General features: G+C 45.6%; 1 protein-coding gene across 1 annotated transcript in view; it reads right to left on the reverse strand.

Annotated features, from left to right (window-relative positions):
* Window positions 1–16923, reverse strand: part of LOC134533306 (synaptic vesicle glycoprotein 2C-like) — a 387375-nt gene that overhangs the window by 293947 nt on the left and 76505 nt on the right. The window contains exons 4-6 of the mRNA XM_063370779.1: window positions 16262–16424; window positions 4982–5103; window positions 4332–4573 (exon numbers count right to left, since the gene is read on the reverse strand). Coding sequence (XP_063226849.1) covers window positions 4332–4573; window positions 4982–5103; window positions 16262–16424 — 527 coding nt within the window. The remainder of the gene's footprint in view (window positions 1–4331; window positions 4574–4981; window positions 5104–16261; window positions 16425–16923) is intronic.

The following is a 16923-nucleotide window of genomic DNA, read 5'->3' on the forward strand; positions in this document are numbered from 1 at the left end:
CAGGAACTGCGGGCTCTCGGGGAACAGCAGCAGGAGAGAGAGAGAGAGTGAGAGAGAGGGAGGAGTACCTGGTACTGGCCCGCGGGCCGGCCGGTGTTCTTGGAGAACATGTGCTGCAGCACGGCGAGCGCAGCGCCGGACCGCCCGCTGGCGTGCAGGAACTGCGGGCTCTCGGGGAACAGCAGCAGGAGAGAGAGTGAGAGAGAGAGAGAGAGTGAGAGAGAGAGAGAGGGAGGAGTACCTGGTACTGGCCCGCGGGCCGGCCGGTGTTCTTGGAGAACATGTGCTGCAGCACGGCGAGCGCAGCGCCGGACCGCCCGCTGGCGTGCAGGAACTGCGGGCTCTCGGGGAACAGCAGCAGGAGAGAGAGTGAGAGAGAGAGAGAGAGAGGAGTACCTGGTACTGGGCCGCGGGCCGGCCGGTGTTCTTGGAGAACATGTGCTGCAGCACGGCGAGCGCAGCGCCGGACCGCCCGCTGGCGTGCAGGAACTGCGGGCTCTCGGGGAACAGCAGCAGGAGAGAGAGAGAGAGTGAGAGAAAGGGAGGAGTACCTGGTACTGGCCCGCGGGCCGGCCGGTGTTCTTGGAGAACATGTGCTGCAGCACGGCGAGCGCAGCGCCGGACCGCCCGCTGGCGTGCAGGAACTGCGGGCTCTCGGGGAACAGCAGCAGGAGAGAGAGTGAGAGAGAGAGAGAGAGAGGAGTACCTGGTACTGGGCCGCGGGCCGGCCGGTGTTCTTGGAGAACATGTGCTGCAGCACGGCGAGCGCAGCGCCGGACCGCCCGCTGGCGTGCAGGAACTGCGGGCTCTCGGGGAACAGCAGCAGGAGAGAGAGAGAGAGTGAGAGAGAGGGAGGAGTACCTGGTACTGGCCCGCGGGCCGGCCGGTGTTCTTGGAGAACATGTCCTGCAGCACGGCGAGCGCAGCGCCGGACCGCCCGCTGGCGTGCAGGAACTGCGGGCTCTCGGGGAACATCAGCAGGAGAGAGAGAGAGAGAGAGTGAGAGAGAGAGAGAGGGAGGAGTACCTGGTACTGGCCCGCGGGCCGGCCGGTGTTCTTGGAGAACATGTGCTGCAGCACGGCGAGCGCAGCGCCGGACCGCCCGCTGGCGTGCAGGAACTGCGGGCTCTCGGGGAACAGCAGCAGGAGAGAGAGAGAGAGTGAGAGAGAGGGAGGAGTACCTGGTACTGGCCCGCGGGCCGGCCGGTGTTCTTGGAGAACATGTGCTGCAGCACGGCGAGCGCAGCGCCGGACCGCCCGCTGGCGTGCAGGAACTGCGGGCTCTCGGGGAACAGCAGCAGGAGAGAGAGAGAGAGTGAGAGAGAGGGAGGAGTACCTGGTACTGGCCCGCGGGCCGGCCGGTGTTCTTGGAGAACATGTGCTGCAGCACGGCGAGCGCAGCGCCGGACCGCCCTCTGGCGTGCAGGAACTGCGGGCTCTCGGGGAACAGCAGCAGGAGAGAGAGAGAGAGTGAGAGAGAGGGAGGAGTACCTGGTACTGGCCCGCGGGCCGGCCGGTGTTCTTGGAGAACATGTGCTGCAGCACGGCGAGCGCAGCGCCGGACCGCCCGCTGGCGTGCAGGAACTGCGGGCTCTCGGGGAACAGCAGCAGGAGAGAGAGAGAGAGAGAGTGAGAGAGAGAGAGAGGGAGGAGTACCTGGTACTGGCCCGCGGGCCGGCCGGTGTTCTTGGAGAACATGTGCTGCAGCACGGCGAGCGCAGCGCCGGACCGCCCGCTGGCGTGCAGGAACTGCGGGCTCTCGGGGAACAGCAGCAGGAGAGAGAGTGAGAGAGAGAGAGAGAGAGGAGTACCTGGTACTGGGCCGCGGGCCGGCCGGTGTTCTTGGAGAACATGTGCTGCAGCACGGCGAGCGCAGCGCCGGACCGCCCGCTGGCGTGCAGGAACTGCGGGCTCTCGGGGAACAGCAGCAGGAGAGAGAGAGAGAGTGAGAGAGAGGGAGGAGTACCTGGTACTGGCCCGCGGGCCGGCCGGTGTTCTTGGAGAACATGTGCTGCAGCACGGCGAGCGCAGCGCCGGACCGCCCGCTGGCGTGCAGGAACTGCGGGCTCTCGGGGAACAGCAGCAGGAGAGAGAGAGAGAGTGAGAGAGAGGGAGGAGTACCTGGTACTGGCCCGCGGGCCGGCCGGTGTTCTTGGAGAACATGTGCTGCAGCACGGCGAGCGCAGCGCCGGACCGCCCGCTGGCGTGCAGGAACTGCGGGCTCTCGGGGAACAGCAGCAGGAGAGAGAGTGAGAGAGAGAGAGAGAGTGAGAGAGAGAGAGGGAGGAGTACCTGGTACTGGCCCGCGGGCCGGCCGGTGTTCTTGGAGAACATGTGCTGCAGCACGGCGAGCGCAGCGCCGGACCGCCCGCTGGCGTGCAGGAACTGCGGGCTCTCGGGGAACAGCAGCAGGAGAGAGAGTGAGAGAGAGAGAGAGGAGTACCTGGTACTGGGCCGCGGGCCGGCCGGTGTTCTTGGAGAACATGTGCTGCAGCACGGCGAGCGCAGCGCCGGACCGCCCGCTGGCGTGCAGGAACTGCGGGCTCTCGGGGAACAGCAGCAGGAGAGAGAGTGAGAGAGAGAGAGAGGGAGGAGTACCTGGTACTGGCCCGCGGGCCGGCCGGTGTTCTTGGAGAACATGTGCTGCAGCACGGCGAGCGCAGCGCCGGACCGCCCGCTGGCGTGCAGGAACTGCGGGCTCTCGGGGAACAGCAGCAGGAGAGAGAGAGAGAGTGAGAGAGAGGGAGGAGTACCTGGTACTGGCCCGCGGGCCGGCCGGTGTTCTTGGAGAACATGTGCTGCAGCACGGCGAGCGCAGCGCCGGACCGCCCGCTGGCGTGCAGGAACTGCGGGCTCTCGGGGAACAGCAGCAGGAGAGAGAGAGAGAGTGAGAGAGAGGGAGGAGTACCTGGTACTGGCCCGCGGGCCGGCCGGTGTTCTTGGAGAACATGTGCTGCAGCACGGCGAGCGCAGCGCCGGACCGCCCGCTGGCGTGCAGGAACTGCGGGCTCTCGGGGAACAGCAGCAGGAGAGAGAGTGAGAGAGAGAGAGAGAGAGGAGTACCTGGTACTGGGCCGCGGGCCGGCCGGTGTTCTTGGAGAACATGTGCTGCAGCACGGCGAGCGCAGCGCCGGACCGCCCGCTGGCGTGCAGGAACTGCGGGCTCTCGGGGAACAGCAGCAGGAGAGAGAGAGAGAGTGAGAGAGAGGGAGGAGTACCTGGTACTGGCCCGCGGGCCGGCCGGTGTTCTTGGAGAACATGTGCTGCAGCACGGCGAGCGCAGCGCCGGACCGCCCGCTGGCGTGCAGGAACTGCGGGCTCTCGGGGAACAGCAGCAGGAGAGAGAGAGAGAGTGAGAGAGAGGGAGGAGTACCTGGTACTGGCCCGCGGGCCGGCCGGTGTTCTTGGAGAACATGTGCTGCAGCACGGCGAGCGCAGCGCCGGACCGCCCGCTGGCGTGCAGGAACTGCGGGCTTTCGGGGAACAGCAGCAGGAGAGAGAGAGAGAGAGAGTGAGAGAGAGAGAGAGGGAGGAGTACCTGGTACTGGCCCGCGGGCCGGCCGGTGTTCTTGGAGAACATGTGCTGCAGCACGGCGAGCGCAGCGCCGGACCGCCCGCTGGCGTGCAGGAACTGCGGGCTCTCGGGGAACAGCAGCAGGAGAGAGAGTGAGAGAGAGAGAGAGAGTGAGAGAGAGAGAGAGGGAGGAGTACCTGGTACTGGCCCGCGGGCCGGCCGGTGTTCTTGGAGAACATGTGCTGCAGCACGGCGAGCGCAGCGCCGGACCGCCCGCTGGCGTGCAGGAACTGCGGGCTCTCGGGGAACAGCAGCAGGAGAGAGAGAGAGAGTGAGAGAGAGGGAGGAGTACCTGGTACTGGCCCGCGGGCCGGCCGGTGTTCTTGGAGAACATGTGCTGCAGCACGGCGAGCGCAGCGCCGGACCGCCCGCTGGCGTGCAGGAACTGCGGGCTCTCGGGGAACAGCAGCAGGAGAGAGAGTGAGAGAGAGAGAGAGAGAGGAGTACCTGGTACTGGGCCGCGGGCCGGCCGGTGTTCTTGGAGAACATGTGCTGCAGCACGGCGAGCGCAGCGCCGGACCGCCCGCTGGCGTGCAGGAACTGTGGGCTCTCGGGGAACAGCAGCAGGAGAGAGAGAGTGAGTGAGAGAGTGGGAGGAGTACCTGGTACTGGCCCGCGGGCCGGCCGGTGTTCTTGGAGAACATGTGCTGCAGCACGGCGAGCGCAGCGCCGGACCGCCCGCTGGCGTGCAGGAACTGCGGGCTCTCGGGGAACAGCAGCAGGAGAGAGAGTGAGAGAGAGAGAGAGAGAGGAGTACCTGGTACTGGGCCGCGGGCCGGCCGGTGTTCTTGGAGAACATGTGCTGCAGCACGGCGAGCGCAGCGCCGGACCGCCCGCTGGCGTGCAGGAACTGTGGGCTCTCGGGGAACAGCAGCAGGAGAGAGAGTGCGCTGATGAGGCTAGGCACGCTCAGCATGGCCACGAACAGCCTCCACGAGTTGAACACGAAGTGAGGGGCATGATATGCCCATGTAATGGGAATCACGACCCATGCTAGGGCTGGAACACAGAACAGTGGGCCTGTGAGGACCACTGCTTTTGATATGCCAGCCATGAAGAGAGTTGGTAGCACCCTGGCTGAACTGTAATGGGCGTAGTCATGATTAAACACTATTTTAAATTACATGTCAGTACTCACCGATACTGAAATGACAGGCAAAATATAGCTAAATCATCTTTGAATATACCCATGTAAAAGTATTATATATTTCATTTGACTGGGTACAGGGTATTGTTAAATTTATTCTTTATTGAGTTAAAATATTTCTTGTATTAGAACAACACATTTTAGAAGCTTGAAAACATTGTGTTAAAATAGAGTCACACAAATAAATGTATTTATTATTAACGATGCGATATGTGTTCCTGTAGTTAGGGTAAGACACAGGCAAGTGTTATAATGGTCACCTGGCAGAAGCACCCACGACAGCGTCCAGAAGAACCCCACGAGGCAAATGCTCGCCGAGCCCCGCGAGGCTGTGTGGAACTCGCTCAGGTACGGGAACACCAGGCAGGACGGAGCACCAATACTGTCGGCAGTGGCAACACCGGTGCGTCTCACAAGCTGCACAGAGACTTGCTAGTGCATGCACATTTCATCATATTTTCTTTAATATTCCTCTTGTAGGAACTGCTATACATAATTACAAAATTCATCTAAAGTTTGAAGCATAATGGCTAATGACAGGTACTGGGAAGACCTGTAGGAGCAGGTGGTAGACACTAGGAAGAAATAGTAAAAAATATTATATAAATGGGCATCCTGCTACATGGTTCGCCAGGCGGTACCTGTGAGGCCGACCACCATTTTGTATTGTGACATCATGGCGGCCATATTGGATGACATTGACCTTGACATATAACCTTGAACACAGTGGCCATCTTGGATTCATCGTTTTGTTTTTAGGCCAGCTTGGTTTCTTGAATATTCCGCAATCTTGGAATAAAATTCCTCAATCTCTAATGCAGCAATTTTCGTCATGGCCACCATCTTGAAAATAGTAATATTCATCCGACTAACAGAGAATTTTTTTTAAATGTATAAAAAATTTGATTAATAAAATTTTAATATAAAATTTTCAAACATTTTTAAAAATGTCCACCATATTTAAAATTCGTAAAATTAGCCAATTCTAATGAAAAAAATTAAATATATATAAATATTAATTAGTAAAATTTTAATATAAAATCATCACCATTTTGAAAATTATCCACTTATTGAAAATCCGTAAGTATTGTCCAGTTTTTACTGTAAAACAATTTATAAATATTTTTTAATAGTAAAAATATAATAAAATACCTCTGCATTTTAAATTGTCTGCCATCTTGAAAATACGTAATTATTACCATTTTAAATTCAAAATTTTTAAAATTAATTCATTAAATTGTAATAAAAACATCATGAAGAACTAGGTCTGTATCCGGCGAGGTCAATCGATTATAAATGGTGACGAATCCTTCCTCCATGGAAGCCACTGGCAGATTGAACTCCTACCACAAATGCCAAGCCAGATATTATGTCAGCCAGTAATACAAAACTGCGGCCATATTGTTTTCGTCTGCTGGAGACCACATATTTGTTTAAACTTTATCCACTAGATTGCAGGAAATATTTATTACCATGGTAATTGCGTTCTTGAGATTTGTTCGCCATCTTTAAAATCGGTAATTTTAACCTAGAAATTCCAAAAAAAAAAAAAAAAAATCAAAAAATCTTTCAACAATTGTCCTCATTGTAACCTTTATCAGAATAATTAATTTTATCATTATGTTGCCATCGCTTCAGTCTAAGGACTTCATTACCGTCTTCGATCGTGTCATCTTCAGGTCGTTCTCAATTGTTCAAAATTTCATCAAGGTGACTAGAATTTGATTAAATATCTTTTGATTTTCATGAATATTCTCCCTTTTATGTTAGTTTTCAATTTTAAATCATTAGCGAGACCAGGGATAGTATTTTTAGCACAAGCATTCTTACATTCTTCATGATCATTATAGTCGTCTAATATATTGCCTTCATTCCACTCCCTTGTTGTTGTACACCTGTCCTCGTTAGCTTTAGTCAGCTTAGTTGTACAGGTCTTGCGATATTAATTTAATTTTAGCATTTATTCTCAAGGTAATCTCCTTTATTCAGTATCCATATCGCTGTCCGTTTGATATAGCTACAGGTAACGAACTAGGATCCATTTTAGCTTCTGCGACCTATATCATATGCAACCTGAAGGTTTTAAATTATAACATTTACTTAAATAGAATTTTTATTATTTCATCAAAGAGAGTTAATATATTCCATACAAGAATCTGGTCGCAAGTAATTCCAATTCCTACCTACAGATGGTGCCACATGGTGTGCTGAGGTAAATGATGTAAATATTATTTTTTATGTGGGATGGTCACTCACGATCACAAGAAAAGGAGGTCTTTGCTAGACATAAAGAAAAAGTAAGTACGTCTTGCATGATAGTGTTTATCAGCCAAATTCTAGTCGTCTCCATGAATTTTGAACAATAGTGAACGACCTAAATGACAAGATCGAAGACTGCGATGAAACACCTGAAGTTGACTTGATCCATAACCGTGATGACACTTCTGAGGCTGACATAACCTAAGACTGTGATGAAGCACCTACAGCTGGCAAGATTGAAGACTGTGAACTGTGACGAAGTCCTGAGATCAAAACGATGGAAACATCGTGAAAAATAAATTATTCTGATGATGCTTACAATGATCACTGGAACGATAGTGATCTTAAAAATATTAATAATAATCATTCAAGGAAGGTGACAGCAGCAGAAGAGATCGATTACATGTAATGGGGAGACCCTACCATATTATTTAATCATCTGAGATTACTGATAGCTTTGCTTAGGGCAGGAAACTATTCGTACCTCAACTAAGTAGCCACCATACTTATAGAACTGGGGGAAGATGACTGCATACAATAATAACTTGTTTTACTTGCATGAGAATAAAATTGATAAATTAATTGTATTTTGGATTTTAAAAGTGATTGTTTTATTTCACGAAATAGGATTAATAACTAAGACTGGGTTTTAAAAAATACAACTTTTTAGTTAATGAATTTAAATTTTTCATCAATGACTATCAAAATGGAGAGAAGTAGTAAGTCATTTCATCAATCGGGGCAAGTTAATTGTATTGATTTGGAGCCAAATGCAATTTGAGTTATTGGAGCAATCAGAGCACTTGGAGCTGTTGGAGCAAAGGTCAGTTTGGGCCAGAAACATTTTGAGTGAAAGACTGTTGAAGCTTAATGCAGCTGGAGTCAAATACATATAGAGCCAATGACTGTTGGAGCCAAATACAGTTGGAGCCAAAGACAGTTGGATCCATTTCATCGTACCACATCCTGCGACCGATAGTATACTACTTATGAGTTCGTGTCCCTCTGGTTAGATCGTATCCTGACTAGATTAATCTTTGTACAAATATGGGTCCGTTTCGTTAAATTTGCTTATTTTTTTAATGTGCTTCCTTTTTTTAATACTTCCTTTTGGTCAAATGTGCTTACTTGTATATGTGCTTTCGTTTTTGAGATTGCATCTATATATATGTACTCAGGACACGATAGGTCTCGTGGTTTGAATACGAATGTTATATACGCCTGACGTTGAACATGATTTGTTTAAAATGTTGGTCGCTTATCAGTTAATATTACCTCTCGGTTCGGAGATATTAAGCCTTGGAGCCTCCTTAGAACCGCGGTTCTAGGAAATTACATCGGCACGCACACCAAAGACACGCAAACGCAGCCTCGTGCTAGAACGAGGATGCAGAGGGTTTACGAGTTTGGTTTTGAACTAAGTAACAGCATAGAAAAGTACAGATCGTAGTATGCAGGACAGCATTCGTGGTGGGGAATTATAAACAAAATTCCAATTACCGTTTTATTCAAAAAATGGTAATCGATAAACACTAGGCCTAACAAGGCTCTCGTTAAGACTCACAAATGCAGGTACACAGACCGCTCATACAAATAGTCAATTAGGCAAATAAAACTAGCATCAATAGACAGAGTAAGGGTAGCAAATACATTAATAAAAAAACATTATTACAATTCATCAATACCACTGGGCAAAAAATCTAGACGCCCCACAGAGTGTACACAAAAGTGTCGCGTGTTTACACCAATCGATCGGCCTCAGTTACCAAGAAAACTCGGTGGTGCGCAATCGAACCTCGAGACACACATGTCTACCAAATAACGCCACCACAGGGCAACGTGTGAAACAAACAAAACAAAGCTTACACTAATAAATATAATAAACTATACACGAGCTCGCGAGCAATAACCCCATGTGGTGAGAACGAGGTAATACAGAATCCTAAACCATCCAAGTCACGTGCGCAATGCAGACATCACGTTCCTGGGGAAAACAAGCCGGACTAGAGGAATCACGGCCACTAACCAACCCGGGCTGAAGGCCCACAAATGCAGTGGGAAAATCCGAGCACGGCAAGAAAGAAAACGTGCTTTACACGGGAAGTGTCCCAGACGACACAAAGAAATAATTGCGCACAACAGGCAAAAAGCATCCTAGTTATGACACTGCGCACAGCCCTTGAATGAGACCCCGCCTCTCTGTACTCACGCAAATTAAACTGGCACGTGGTTCCTCCATACGTTGACCTAGTGAAAGGCCACACACATAAGACGTGAAATAGTGAATGGTGAAAATTACACTAACAAAAATAATCATCTCCAGCAAAGCTACACAAGTTATTGCATTCCACGCCGAGAGCGAAAAGCAAGAATCCTACATGAAGGATAATTACAAGCTAAGCCCTAGATTGACGAAGTTACGATACCGTAGACGCGTGAAGCTAAACACCGAATAAAAGGTGGAGCATTTAAGCATGACGGCGGCCAGAAGCTAAGTGAAGTTAGCAGCCTGAAACATACTAGACGAAAGAGGTTTCAAAATGGCGATATGGCCTTAAATAAGCTTACACAACCCCCCCTCCCTTGCCCAGGCGCAGAAGGGGAAAAGAGAATCACAAGGTACAGACACGTCACTATGACAATATGACAGGAGAGGGTAACGGTGGTTGGTATGTCATGTAAGGGGGAGGGGGGGATGACGGCAAACGCGCGGACTTCAAAGCAGCGGAGACGTCCGCTGCATCCTATGTGCATGATTTTGTACATGTACTATTTAAAATGTTCGCCGAGTATCGACGAAAAATACATCTTGGCTACTGACTGCATGTGTTTGCCCACCTACTGGATGCGCATAGCTACAAACAGGATATGGCTGGCCACCTACTGGACATGTGTTGCTGACTACTGAATTGACTTGTCTATAGAGCATGTCCTTGTTTCTTTGTGCGTTGTTGCCAAATATCAAACTAAATTAAAATTTTAATTTTTGGACCAAGCTATTTTTCATATTGTATAGAATCGAAATACGCATCAGACAATGCTTATTTTGAATACTTAACAATATTTTAAGTGTCCGAAAAAATTTAAAAAAAAAAACATAAATTATTCACTGCTAATTGTTTTGAAGTATTCCGAGATGTTTCACATAAAAAAAACCTACATGTGTATTTCATTCAAATTTTTTTTATTAATAAATTAATGCCTTAGGACGCCACCGAAAAAAATGTTAAGACAAAAACTGTACAGGTTTTACTCAAATAATTTTTTTAATATATTGAAATGCATTTTCTCACAAACTGACACAAAAAAGTTTACCAGAGAAAAAAAATTTCTATTGAAGATAGATGGGGGACGAAAGCGTGAAAAATGTTCAAAATGAATTGAATTAGTTTTTAAAAGCAGCTCCATCTCAATTGCTTCTACAGTTTCCGTGGAAATAGCTGTTAAAGATGTGTCGTATCAGTACAAGAGCGCGCTGCAATAGAGGTTTCTCTCACAAGCTGCCGTCGTAAGAGGAAACAGTGGCGTGTGTTTAGATAAGTGGGGTTCTGTCCTGCAAGCAATTTCAAATACATGGCTTCCTTAGTGAACCATGTATTTCCTTAGACACGCATTTCTGAAAACCAGCCTGCCAGTTAGTATCGCGTCTCGCGACGAAGCAACGCGTTGTGTCCGGTGACTCGTTACAGTTATAATTTTGACAAATTATATATTAAATTACGTGATTTTATTTTCTACATTTATTTTTATTACGTACATATAAAATATGGAAGTTAGAACAGCGAAAATAAATTATATCGGTAGGCTACGCGGGAGGGAGCGCAAGATTGTGTTTAATGTATTTGAGTATTTTTTAAAAAATACAAGTGTGTGCAATGCAATTAAGGAAGCTTCCAAAGTAACCGGATATTCCAAACGAACCATTTACAACATAAGGACGGAACTGCAGCGACATGGTACCCTAAGTACGCCTGGTAAGGTAACATCAAAAAGGAAAGACAAACAGAAAAATTGCCGAAAACAAACTTCGATGGTATTGTGCAGAGTGGGCTACGGCGGATCGTTCACACTTTTTTGTTTGTTAACATTCCTCCCACTTTAAATGTCATTTTAGCAAAAGTGAATAGTGACGAATCACTGCCAGATTTCTCTCGTACCACCCTGCATAGGTTCCTTCACGACATTGGGTTTGAGTATTTAAGAAGAGGAAACAAGGCAGCATTCATAGAACATGACGACATAATTCGGTGGCGGCATACCTGCTTGAAAGAATTAAAAAGATTTAGGGATTTAGGAAAACCAGTTATATATACAGATGAATCTTGGGTAAATGTGGGGCTCAGTGTGGAAAAGGCATGGAAAGATACAACAGTGAAGAGCGCTCGGCAGGCAGCCACTGAAGGCCTGTAGTTCAGTCCTTAAACCTCCTACAGGACGAGGTGCACGTGTTGCGTTAGTGCATGCAGGTAATGAGGATGGGTTTGTTCAAAATGCTGCCCTTACTTTCTTGTGCAAAAAGAACACAGCTGACGCTCATGATGAAATGACTGCAGATGAGTATGAAAAGTGGTTTGCCGAACAACTTTTGCCAAACACTCCAGAGGGATCTGTTATTGTTTTGGATAATGCGTCATACCATAGCAGGATGTGTGAACCGATTCCCGTGCAACGTTGGCGTGTGGGGGATATAAGGCAGTGGCTCACGGAGAAAAGCATTCCTTATGATGGCAGTATGATTAAGCGGGAATTGCTACACATAGTAGGACGAGAAAGGCACAAGTACAAGAAATACAAATTTGAAGAAATAGCCAAATGCGTAGTTCTAACTGTACTTCGCTTGCCCCCGTATCATTGCGAGCTAAACCCTATTGAAATGGTATGGGCCCAAGTGAAATCGTTCCTAAGACTGCATAACACAACTTTCAAGGCACATGATATCCTTAATAACAAAGGGTTATGACCTCGTATCAAAAGAAAACTGGAAAAGTTATGTACAAACTGTGAAAAACATGCAAGAAGAGCTGTGGAGAGCTGACGAACTTCAAGATGACAAGGAAAGATTTTTGATAAGTTTAGCCTCGTCGAATTCATCCCAGTCATCTCCATCGCCCCAATGGTCAGCTCTGTGCTACTCTTTTGGAAGGGGTATCAACATTGGTCAGCGGTAGCGATAATGATTAAAAGGTATGTGATGTTATTAATTGCTTAATCAAGTTAACGTTACATTTGTCGTATAAATTCCTATGAATGATGTGTGTGAACAGATTCTTGTTGTAAGTTAAAGTTAAAAAAAAATCCTTATCGGCACAGCCTAAAGGCGCAGGAAGATTTTGATGATTATATTTCTTTACATTAGAACAAAAAGGGATTTTTATATCCTTAAACCCATATTTTTTTCTTCCCCTTGCAGTAATGGTTGCTACAAAAATATTTTAATCGAATCTTGAACATAATATGTAAAATGTATGAAATAGATACGAAGGAAAATAGCGATCATGGTACAAAATTTTGAATTATTTTTCTATCCTTCTCAACACCAAGCATCTTATCAAACATTGTTTTAGACAAATTTTTGGAAAATAATTATGATATTTACAAACAATCTAAACAGATTTGATAAGGTGTCTACTAAGGCAGTTACGTTTTTTTTTTGTCTGGTAAAAATATTTTTTGAACCCATGCAGTTATGGCTGGTCGTATCAAAAATTTATTTAGAAAACATTTTTTGGCATTAGGTACTCCGGGTTATCATACGTTAAAACGGATGCGATATTATTCATATTATGGGAGTTGTTGCGATTTTTCTGTTTTTCAAAAAATCTTCCCCATTTCGACCCAATTGTTCGGATTTTTCCCATAACTTACTCGACCGAGAATTTCCATTACCGTATTTTATTTATCATTTTGGACATGACTTGTCCAAAAATACGGCATTTATCGGGCCCATGAAAATGTGGTTTTATAAATATATATATATATATATATATATATATATATAATTTTTAGAACATAAAAGAAAACTATAAGAAATTTTCGTCTACAATAGGTAATTTTTGTTTGAAATTTACATAAAAGTGGCATTATTACAAATTTATATGTTTAATAGTATAAAATATTATAAATTACGATATCATTTCTTAAAATGCTTCTTGTTTGATCCGAATTACTAAGACACACATCTCCTGAAATTCGTAATGTGTTAGAGATTTGGCAACAGCGCGTGCCATAAGCCGTGTACTGCAATCTAAGAGTGGGACGGGATATGTGGCTAGTCATTGACTGGATGTGTCTGGCCACTGACTGGATGTGTCTTGCCATTGACTGGATGTGTCTTGCCATTGACGGGATGTGTCTTGCCATTGACGGGATGTGTCTTGCCATTGACGGGATGTGTCTTGCCATTGACGGGATGTGTCTTGCCATTGACGGGATGTGTCTTGCCATTGACGGGATGTGTCTTGCCACTGACGGTATGTGTCTGGCCACTGACTGGATGTGTCTTGCCATTGACGGGATGTGTCTTGCCATTGACGGGATGTGTCTTGCCATTGACGGGATGTGTCTTGCCACTGACGGGATGTGTCTGGCCACTGACTGGATGTGTCTTGCCATTGACGGGATGTGTCTTGCCATTGACGGGATGTGTCTTGCCATTGACGGGATGTGTCTTGCCATTGACGGGATGTGTCTTGCCATTGACGGGATGTGTCTTGCCACTGACTGGATGTGTCTTGCCATTGACGGGATGTGCCTGACCACAAACTGGAAGTGCCTAAACACCAACTGGACATATCTATCCTACAACTGGATATGTCCAGCCAACATCTGGATGTACCTGGTTAGGTAATCAATTGTTATGTAGAACTGCCCTTAAAACTAATGTCAAGGCATGTAAAGGTCTAGCTTCGCCTTGTAATAAGACTGTATAGAATGAGAAATGCTTGTAATTTCTTGTTTTTTGTGTTTGTAGAAATTAAATAATAATTATATTTGTTTTGAAATGTTTGGTCTTTTTCTGGAACCTGTCATTCTAATGGTAATTTAAATTAAATTTTTTTCATCTATCAATAATTTAACAAAGGACATGAATAAGTTGATTAAATTAGTATGTTAATGAGTGATTTGTTTGATTATTTTTGAACTTTTTTCCGAATGACTAGGTCAAATATTACGAATTTTCAAGATGGCAGTCAATATGTCATCAATAGCTTATTGAAGGCTTGTAGATTAAAATTTAATCAATTTTTTTGGTTTTTTTCACATTTTTTTTAATAAGAAAATTTTCCTAAATTTGCTTTTTGCATCGTCCTGGAATCGAACCAAGGTCAGGAATCGATAGAATCAATCATTATTTTAACAAGTGTTTTTTTATATGATTTTTGGAATTTTTCCGAATTTATAGCTTAAAAATAGAGAATTTCAAGATGGCGAAGAAAATTTAAGATTGCAGTGACCCTGGCAATCAATGATTTCTTCTCTCTAGCAGGAAAAAATCAAACTAATATGCCGGCAGTGCACTACAGCAGAAGAAAACAATATGTGGGATACAAGATGGTGGCCTTCAGCAGACGAGAACAAGATGGCTGCCGTGACATCATACTGGCTTACGTATTATCTGCCTTGACATTAGTGGTGGCAGTTCAGTCTGCCAGTGGCCTCTGTGTAGGAATGATCTGTCGCTATTTTTAATCGATTGACCTCGCCGGCTACGAAATGAGGAATCCGTGATGTGTTTTTATTAAAATTTAATTAAATGAATTTTTTATAAATTTAAAAAAATTTTCATGTTAAATTGTATAATTTATGTGGATTTTCTAGATGACGGACTATTTTAAATGGCGGAGATTTTATATTAAAATTTTACTAATTAAATTTTTTCTGGTAAATTTGGATAATGTTTTCATATTTTCAATATGGTGGACATTTTTCAAAATGGCAATGTATTTTGTACAAAGAAAATAATATTATTTTTTTTTACAATTAAAAAATATTTTTACATTAAAATCTGATAAAAATTATGGATTTTCATGATAGTGGCCATAATCTCAGTCGCAACACTAGAGATTGGGGCATTCTATTCCAAGATGGCAGAAAAATCAAATAACATATCCAAGATGGCGGAAAACAAAATGGCAGATCCAATATAGCTTCTGGGGTCAAGGTCAAAGGTCAAAGTTAAAGGTCAAAGGTCAAGGTAATCCAACATGGCTGCCACGATGTTCCAATCCAAGATGGTGGTTAGAACCACAGGCACTGCCTGGCGAACCCTGTAGCAGGACATCCATTTTATACTCTTAAGAAGAACATTAAGTTTACTGAAACCACTAGGATACCAGTTCAATGTGTCTCTTTACTATATAAGCACAGCACTTTAGCATGTGACCTCCGATAAGCGAGTGCACAGTCGTGTCTGTAGCTGGTCAGATGTAGAATATAATAGAGGACAACAGTTAGAGCAGGGGTGTAGGAACTCGTGATGGCGAAATAGTTATGCTGCAGATTATGTACCCTATCAGCCTGAAGGTATGCAACCAATTTTCCACTCTTGCCCATGTTTTTGGTTGTGCACCATTTAGGCATCCAGTCACTAGCTGGACAGCAGACAATCAAAATATATGTAAGCAGACTGTGGCCCAGATGTTACGGACCTGTGCTGAGGCCCATTGGCTAGAGAGTTGACCAATATAACCCACATCTCTATTTTAGTAATTATATTTTTATGACATTATCTTCGTTTTATAGGCAATTTTAATTGATTTGCCACTACATAAGCATTGCAAGTAATGTTTCGCTTTTTTATGTCACCAGCTATTTCCTATTTTATATTTGTTCAACGTCATAACAGTTTCAATATGCAAACAGCAACACAAAAACATTAAAATATGGCAGGAAGAGCCGAACATCAAGCGGGGAAATGATGTTTGAAGAGTCGCAGTTGCGAGTGAAGTTGCGCAGAAGAGCGAAGAGTTCACCCAAGTGTCTCATCGGAGGTCTCCAGACATTTGTGAAGGTGGGTATTATGCATATGCTCCAGGCATCTTGGCCACATGTCAGGACGACGAGAACAGAAGCAACGCCACTCGCCACACCTGTTATTCGACTTGAGGTATTCGGAATACCTGTTGCGACTGCGCACAAACTGCTGGATGGAAAATGCAGAAGGTATCTACTGCAGGGAATTATTTCTGGAAAGGTTAATAGTGATGACATATTTATGGCTTTGATTAATAGTAAGTGTGTTCTGGAAGCTGCGACATCTTCGCAGTACAAATGACACTCACATGAAACCGCTGAAGAAGCGACAGACGGCGAACAGTTGGTAGGCCTGCACGAAACTGGAGAGTAAAGTGACGACAGAGTCGATGAGCAGCGACGCCACCAGCACGTGCTTGCGCCCCACGGTGTCTGCCAGGGAGCCCCACACGAACGTGCCACACACAGAACCTGCAGACAAGCACATACTTGAGCTTGCCATTCGCAGCTAAAAATGAGAACAAGATAAAATTTATAACAAAAAAAACCTCTTTAAGCCTAAAAAACATGATATAGATACAAGGAATATATTAGAATTGCATTCAGTTAAAAATCTTTCTTTTAAAGAACTGAATTCAAAATTTATAATTTGTTGTGCATATATTTACATCTCTCTCAAAATGCAAAAATGTCCTAAAATTTATTGTACCAATTTCATACTTAAGTTTAGTCGCATGGATTTTTGAGGATCGAAGTGCTCAAAGAAGCCACCAGTGCACTCACACATGATAAGGCTGCATTAAGAAGCCCTTTGTGCTGGACGACAATAAAACACAGCACTGTGCCGCTGGAATACAGCAGTATGGCCCAGGGTCTGATTACCGGCGAGAGTCGCGGTGCTTCAGAAACCGCCAGTGAATCTCATTTGAAAAGGCAACATTATCAGTCTCTTTTTACCCAAAATAGACCT

Source organism: Bacillus rossius, chromosome 6, assembly GCF_032445375.1.
Source record: "Bacillus rossius redtenbacheri isolate Brsri chromosome 6, Brsri_v3, whole genome shotgun sequence".
NCBI classification, from domain to species: domain Eukaryota; kingdom Metazoa; phylum Arthropoda; class Insecta; order Phasmatodea; family Bacillidae; genus Bacillus; species Bacillus rossius.